This window comes from Microchirus variegatus (assembly GCF_963457635.1).
Source record: "Microchirus variegatus genome assembly, chromosome: 2".
Classification (NCBI taxonomy): Eukaryota; Metazoa; Chordata; class Actinopteri; order Pleuronectiformes; family Soleidae; genus Microchirus; species Microchirus variegatus.
In genome coordinates this window covers 12640481-12648639 of record NC_139803.1, presented here as the reverse complement: position 1 = coordinate 12648639, position 8159 = coordinate 12640481, and the positions used below count along the sequence as shown (strand labels likewise).

Below are 8159 nucleotides of genomic sequence, written 5' to 3'. Positions count from 1 at the left end.
CACTTGCTACTCACATAAGCCTGGAGCTGGGTCTTCTGGGATTCTACAGTGTTTAAAGGGCATACAACAATGCCTGGGAGGCCCCCTGCCCCATTTTGCCTCCAAACATGACTACTGTTTTTGCACAGTGCTAACTGTGGTCACTACGGAGAGGGATCACCTTCTGGCCAGTGTGCATACTGGGCAATTCCTTGCCTTCTTTTTGTCATTTAGGAAGTACTTACCACTGTCTACCAGATGACCTCGTGGACATTTGTTTCCCAGTAGCTGTGCTGAACCACATCAGAGGATCTTAGTATTGAACATGACTCATGGGGAGGAGCCTGGCCCTGAGACACACAAGGATTCAGCTGTTCTAACTTATCTGGAAGGTTTACTAATGCATCCAGTGGTGGCCGGGCCTGGGGCCACGGCAAGTGGGAGGTCAGAGGCTTCCCACAGTAATCAGGAGCAAGGTGACAAAGTGGGCAGGCCCTACCAACTGCCCAACCATGGCCCGACAGCTCCCAAGACTGGAACCAATGGTCCCACACTAGGCTCTTCACAGCACCTGAAAAAGGCCCGTCTACTGCGCTCTGGAGCTTGGAATGATACAGGAAACCAGCGAACGAGTTCATCCCCAATGGAACTGAATGGCCAAGGCGGGGGTGGCCTGCAAAATGGAGCACTAGAGGGGTCTCCTCACGCAGGTGAAAGCACCCTGTTGGCTTCACTGCTTCAGTCATTCAGCTCACGTCTTCAGAGTGTGGCAATGTCTCAGCACCCTAATAAGCCCCCCAGCGAGTGTGCCTCTCCACCCAAGGCACCACCTGCAGACAAAGACCCACCCTCTGTGTATGGGACCGCCTCAAGTCGCTTGAAGGGCCTCGTGAGAAAGGGCAAACTTCAGAATCACAGCAACACACCTTACAGTCGACGGGGGCACAATCAGGAGAGACCCCCGGAATCACCTCGGTCAGCACACAGTGCCACTCCTCCTGCATCGACGGCTACTGATTCAGTGTCTTGTGCGGAGCGTCTGAAGGCGGTGGCCAACATGGTGAAAATCCGTTCCAGCCCAGCACCTTCGCCCAAGCCCAGTGTAGCCTGCAGTCAACTGGCTTTGCTGCTTTCGAGCGAAGCCCATCTTCAGCAGTATTCCAGAGAGCATGCGCTCAAAGCTCAACTCTCTGGAAGATCTGCCAGTGAAAGATTAGCTGCCATGGCAAACCAGCAGCACGGCCCGGACAAAAGACCACCAAGTGTGGGAGGGACTCTGCCCGGAGCTGTAGACACCATTAGCTCCTTAACGACTCAAAACGGAATGACGGCGACAAACACGATAACGACAACAATCTCTCGAACCCCCTTGTCAAGTCCACAGAGCCCCTCTTTGCTACGTGGCCATAGCCAAAGCTCCCCGGCCACACCCCCAAATGCTCCAAACATCACACACAGCCAACCACCTAGGGAGAAGCGAGGGTTTGACTCGCGTCCAACCCGGCCCCCTCAGACGTGCAGCAGCTTGCTCCTCCTGTTACTAAACAACCATAACAACCAGAAGCAGCTGACAAAAAACGGGCACCTGGAGGATAGCTGTGGCCTTTTGCCACCCAGTCGATCCTCTTCAGTCACATCAGACAGTGAGTGCTCTACGCAGGAGAGGAGCCTGACCAAGGACAGTAGTGATGCAGAGAGCTCCTATTCAAGTTGCTCCCCGATCGACCTGTCCATGAGAAACCGGGCCAACACACAAGACACAGGGCCCAAATCTAATATCCCCTCCTTCTCCTCCTCCTCTTCCACCTCTACCCTCTCTTCTTCCACAACAGTGTTTTCCTCCACCCCAGTTGCATTCTCCCCCCAGGCTTCAACTCATCCCTCCACCTCAAATTTCTCACCATCTCCCACCGTTATCTCTTCTGTTTCCAATGCTACCTTCTCATCTCCCTCCATCTCTACCTCCTCCCTAGACAAACTAACAGAAACGTTAATAAACAAGTGGAAGCCAGAGGCATCAGGATCGAATTTGACCAGAAACAAGGAGTCTGAAATGAGCCCAGACCCAAAATCCCACCCTAAGCTCACACTTATGCAGCTTCTCCTTGAGCGCAGAAATAATGAGATGACTAACAAAGGCGTGAGTAACCAGGATTCACCAGTCGATATAACTATGGCCACCATGTCTCGAAGCCAACCAAAGGGACAACTGTCTTGGGAGGAGACCAGGACAAAAAGCCCAACAGATAGACCTGTAGCCCCAGCCCAACCTCTCTACTCAGTTAACCGTGACCCTGGTGGTGCACTATCCCCATACTCCTATCCCTCCCCTCACGTCCAGTCCAGTCCATTGGACCTGTGTAAATCTAAAACCTTCCCTGCTGAGAAGGCCTCTGAGCCTGCCTTCAGTGCCAGTAAGCTGTTGCAGAATTTGGCTCAGTGTGGCACAGCTTCTTCGTCCCCACCCATTCCCTCCAGCAAAGTGCTGGGCCAGGAACCTGACGCCAGCAGGCCCCTTGCTCTGTTGGAAAGGCTCAATACTCCGATCCACAGGACCACCACCACTCCACTCTCTGACAGACCCTCAGGCAGTGGCACGCCTTTCAGTCAAAAGGAAGCCTCTCCTCCTTCTCAGATTGAGAATCTTCTGGAGAGGCGCACTGTGCTGCAGCTCCTTCTCGGATCAGGCTCGGCTAGTGCGACGAGCAACCGCAAAGACAGGCCCAGTGGAAGGAGGAGTGCGGAGGTGACGGGGGGATGCTATGAGAGGAGCTCTGAGAGAGCCTCCTTCATCTGTGACACCTCCGACGGACCCCCTTTGGATGTAAAGGTCAAAACAGAGATCACAGAGGGGGTGGGACCATCTTCGGCCATGTCTGAGGACTTCAGTGGCAGAAAGAGATCTAGTGGCTATGAGAAGAACAGTCCCCTCTCTGATTTTCAGCAGGACTTAAAAACAGAACCCCGGCCAGCAGAGGTCATTGCAAAATATGGCCTCCTGAGCCAGCTGCTTAAACAAAAGACTGCTACCTACTACACCAATGTTGCTATGCAGACTGAGTCTCAGCCAAGACAGGTTAAAGAGGAACAGAAGGAGTATCCAAGCCCCAGTCCTAAGAAGAGACGCCTCTACTCTGATCGGACTGATAGTTTGACTAATCCCAGCTGTCCGGGAGCAGTAGACAGTGTTGATACAAACATTTTTGCTTCCTCTGCTGACCCTGACCGGCAGAGGATTCTAAAGGAAGAGGAGGCTCCAGCCAGGAGCCCTCCAAGTGAAACCCTTGCCAGGGAGAGCCGGGGCTTCAATGTGCTCAAACAGCTGCTTCTCTCTGACAACTGCCTGAAGGAGCTGTCCCAGCACCCCCGGGGGGCCCCCAGCCCTTCCAGCCTGCAGGCCAATGGCAAGGCCAATGGCCGAATTCTCAGTCAGCCTGCCCATAATCACAGCTTTGTCCACGTACCTGGATGGAACCCCCATGGCAACCCCCTCAACTCAGGGCTTCAGAGCAATCTAAGACCACTGCCCACGCCCCCTGCAGGTGACAGCCCCGTCTGCACGCCCTGGAGCCGCCACCCGTCTCCGTGGCCCGCCGCTCAAAAACGAGACCCTCCGACTCTCGTCAAGCAGGAGCCCGAGAGCCCCGTGCGGTGGGGCAGCAAGGAGAACGAGGACGAGGAGGAGGGTTGCGACTCGAACTTGGACTCTCCCCGGCTGTCGCGCTCCAACCCCATCCTGTATTACATGTTGCAGAAGGGCAGCATTCAGCTGAGGAAAGAGATGCGAGAGCAGACGGAAGGGACACAGTCTGTGGTCAGGGTAAAAGAGGAGCCAATCAGTGACATGCATGCGTACGAACACAGTCTCAGCTCCGCCCCACAGTTACCGAGCCACAATGACAAGCACAGCCACGAGAGCCAAGAGCTGAGCTAATCATTCGAGAACTTGTATCAACGACAGAAAAAAATAACAAGTGGAAAACAAATTGACTCTGATTTTTTTTTTTTTTTCTTCTTCTTTTTGTTTTGTTTTTGTTTTTAAATAAACTTGCCAAACTGGTTTTATGAGACGTATAACAAAGAATGCAAAACTCAAAAACAGGTCTGTCTTAGCGCGATGTTTAATTGATGCGACATGAACTAAACATCTTTCTCAAAGTTTAACCTTTACCATCGGTGATTATCATGCACTACGTTTTTCATTTTGCCACTGGTTTTATACTGAAATACACACATATCGCGATCGACGGTCTTCTTTGTAGCCTGGCCCTTAAACATTTAGAGACCATTTCATTCACAATTAACGACTCCGAAAAAAGTAGACATTTAGTATTTATTTTCTCCCATCAGAATTTTTCACATTAATTTCCGATAAGATTTCAAACAGTGTCTCTCCAGCGCAGTCTATTACAAGAATGTACACGATACATTAATTCAGGGGAGGACATTGAGGAATATTCGCACCGGTATAGCTTCAGTGAAGATCCTACCATGACAAACGCTTTGTCTTTCTAAAGATCCACGGTGTGGTGACATAACCAATGAAGTGATAAATGCATCAGCGGAGGTTTCACATCTTTTGAATCGCGACGAATTCTGAGCTTTGTAACGGTGCAAATTCAGGGTAGTGATGTTTGTGCAGTTCAGAGCAGATGGGTCAACAGAGCATGTGCGGCGTTTACAGTTGAGCAACTGCGTGTAAACAGGTTTCTGGAGCAACAGTTAAAAGGTTGCAGCGTTTGAGGAACTTATCTCGCCATCCTAAACCCACACCACTGTTTTTTTTGTTGTTGTTGTTGTTGTTTTTTTTCCATGCACACAGAGTGTGAAGCACATTGGCTTTTTTTTTTTTTTTCACCCAGAGTTTGCACTTTTTGAAGCCGAGTTCTGTCCCAGTTTTTCCAGAATAATTTTATGGCATGTAATTAAGAAATGTCAGTGTTGTTATCTGTTGAGAATTTGACAGTTGGTGATTTGAATTATTATAATTATTATTATTTTTTTAATCATCATTTCTTAACTGTTGTGGTTTATGGACATCTCTTATTTCCGTGGCCCTCTCTCTCTCTCTCTCTCTGTCTCTTAAACTCATAAAAATGTCAAAAGAATTGCATGATAATGAAGAGAAGACCACAGGTACATCTTCTGTTTTTATTTACATAGCGGCTGGATATGTGTAACAATCACCGAGCCCTTTGGTATCTAGCTCCTTATTTTCTTTTTTTTATTGTACTGTATTATTTTTTTCGGTTATTTCACACACACACACACACTGCTTTATCCATTTTAGTCTTGTGATCTTTTTAAATACATATACCTATGAATACATTTTCACAACGGTTAAATATATTTGTGTAAATAGTACTTTCAGTATGAAAGATGACTATTTTGTAATGTTTAAGAAAAAGATATGACCCTAGTTTTTAATGCCCTGATATGTAAATATGAATTATATGCGTACACGTGTACATACAAAGGCAGAGGATGTTATGCCCCATCTTTCTTTTTGTTTTTCGGTTGGTTTGTTCTTTGCATGTGTCTCTATGTGGTAAATGATAATCTATCCTGCGCTGTGTTGTGTAATAATGTCTGACTCCTCACTGCTGCCTGTTGCATGCAGACGCATGGGAACTACCTGTGTATCCCTACTGGTGATGGGGGGAAATGTCAAGTCTTAAAATAGGTCTTTTTTTTTCTTTTCTTTTTTTTTTTTATTATCACAGAGAGCGGTTCATTTAGAATATGATCAGTCTCTAAATAACCACAGGCTGTCGAGCAAGTTGATAGAAATGTGTGGAAAAAATAAATGTGCATTGAATATTTTTGTGATTTTTTTTTTTCTTTTTCTGTTACTGGTTAACAAAGCTCTGTGAAGGAGCTGGAGTGTGGGCGGGGCGGGTTTCGGGGTTGGGATTGACGTACAATCATAGATCTGCATTGTGCATCTAAGAAATACATTTGTAGCAGCGAATATATTAAAAAAAAGAAAAAAAGATGTTTCATTTTTTTCATGTGAAGACCTGAAACATTATTTCATTATTATTATATATTTTTTTTTTTTATGTTTTCATTTTTGGTGTTCATTTGCACTGATATCTCAAAAATAAAGTACTAAAATGCATGACCTAGTATGGATGTCTTCCTCTTTTTCTCCTCATGTTGTTCTGTACTTTATTCCTGCTGTGTTTGTCCATGATACTTCAACTTGTTTAGCTCAAATAGAATATTTCAGAATTTCAGAAATATTCAATGTTATTTTTTGCACATTTTCCCTATTTAAATTCATTAAAAATAGCCTTTTTCCCTAGTTCCAGACATTTAAAGGTGGTTACTACATTCAAATTCAAAATACCGAGGTCTTTTAGGTTTGGTTTTCTGACGTAACTGGCAACCCGTGGTTGCTCGGCAGCTGAGACTCTACTGATTGCAATGATTGGTAGATGGCGGTAGGTGGCGCCACATGCCAAAAACATGATTTCAAAACATAAACATGATTTGCAGTCTGCAAAATGTTTTTTTTTTATGCAAATATTTTGTCTGTACTGTTGTTGTTGGTGAGTTCAGTTTGTTATATGAACATTATTCCTGAGTCTCTGTGACATATTAGGAGGATTTTATGGCCAGTTGCTTTAGATTTATTCCATAATGCACCTTTAAACCTACCTATCCTTTTTCTGCTCAATTTTTTATTGAAAACATACGATAAATGCAGTATACTCGCATCATATACAGGTTTTTCTTGTTGTTTTCCTCCCTACACAGTGAGTACAGACAGAAAGGAGGTAACCATATTAGAACCCCTATATCCCTTACTCCTTCCCTCCAAACCTAGACATTTTCTGGAATTTTTGGAATATTTCATATACTTTCTGACAAATTTCTCACTAAAATGAATCGAAACACACTCCAAACGCACACGTCCACATACTCCGACATAGTAACGTCATTCGAGCGTTAAAAACGTTCACAAAAAAGTGGAGCGTTCCCTCAATTCGGCTCTTTCGTGACTCTCGCAGATTATTTACAGTTCTGGTTCAAATCCATGAAATTTTCAGTTGTTTGTGTGCTGTGTGGAAAGTTCACACGGTGGTGGAGAGGTTCAACTGTTTCTCTGTGATTTTCTACCAGAATGTAGTCACATTTGTGTACTTTTTTTATACGATGTGACGACCAAAGAACAGTGACTTACAGAATTTGAACTGCAAATCTCGAGTGAGAGGGGAACCGTGACCTTTCCTGCTCTTAGGCAAAAACCCAAAAGGCCTCAATTTTCTCAATTTCTGAAGATGTTTTCAGAAAACCTATATATAAAGACAGTCAGATCTGGTGCTCCCTCCATTTTGCACTCATTTTCTGAACATTCAGACATCCGATTAGTCATTTAAACGCATCATTTTTAACGTCTCTTTCACACCGATTCAGTGCAGCGTGCCAGATTAGGCTCGGCTCGGGCAGGAGGCAGCAATCCCGCTGTAATTTCTTCCCAAAAAATTCCCTTCTTGAGTTACAAGATGATATCTGAGCGAAACTCTTTAAACTTCTGATCTTTAAAAAAAAAAGCATTCTTGAAGCACATGTTTGTTCGTGTGAGAGGTCAGGTTTAGACGAATGTAATTACATAATAAAGTTAAATGTTGTGCGTAAAAGTGGCAAGTACGTAAAGCCGCAGTGTAATTAAGTGATTATTCTGCCTCTGTTTGATGATCTAACATGGTCTAACATGATCTAACGGGCTCTGCACGCAAATACTACCAGACCTGACTGAGGGAGCATTTGTCTGTATACAGAGGCAGCACAGCGGCAAAGGCAAGAAGTGTTTATTCCATCAAACTTCTGAGCCACTTCTAGAATTCTGTTCTGAAACTTTTCGTTGTGTTCTCCGCATTTAAATTTTGTTGGAGATCGGCAAATACTACCAGACCTGACTGAGGGAGCATTTGTCTGTATACAGAGGCAGCACAGCGGCAGAGGCAAGAAGTGTTTATTCTCTCGAACTTCTGAGCGACATTTAGAATTCTGTTCTGAAACTTTTCGTTGTGTTTTCCACATTTTAATTTTGTCGGAGATCGGCAAGTATTACCAGACCTGACTGAGGGAGCATTTGTCTGTATACAGAGGCAGCACAGCGGCAAAGACCAGAAGTGTCAATTCCATCAAACTTCTGAGCTACTTTTAGAATT

At 45.4% G+C, this 8159-nt stretch overlaps 1 protein-coding gene across 1 annotated transcript; it reads left to right on the top strand.

Moving 5' to 3' along the window:
* Positions 1–304: 304 nt before the first annotated feature.
* On the top strand, positions 305–4087 carry nrip1b (nuclear receptor interacting protein 1b; the record flags this gene model as incomplete). The annotated part of the gene is made up of 1 exon (XM_083909878.1): positions 305–4087. The coding sequence occupies one exon, from the start codon at positions 305–307 to the stop codon at positions 3911–3913; it is 3609 nt and encodes a 1202-aa protein (XP_083766004.1). The 3' UTR covers positions 3914–4087.
* Positions 4088–8159: the final 4072 nt, after the last annotated feature.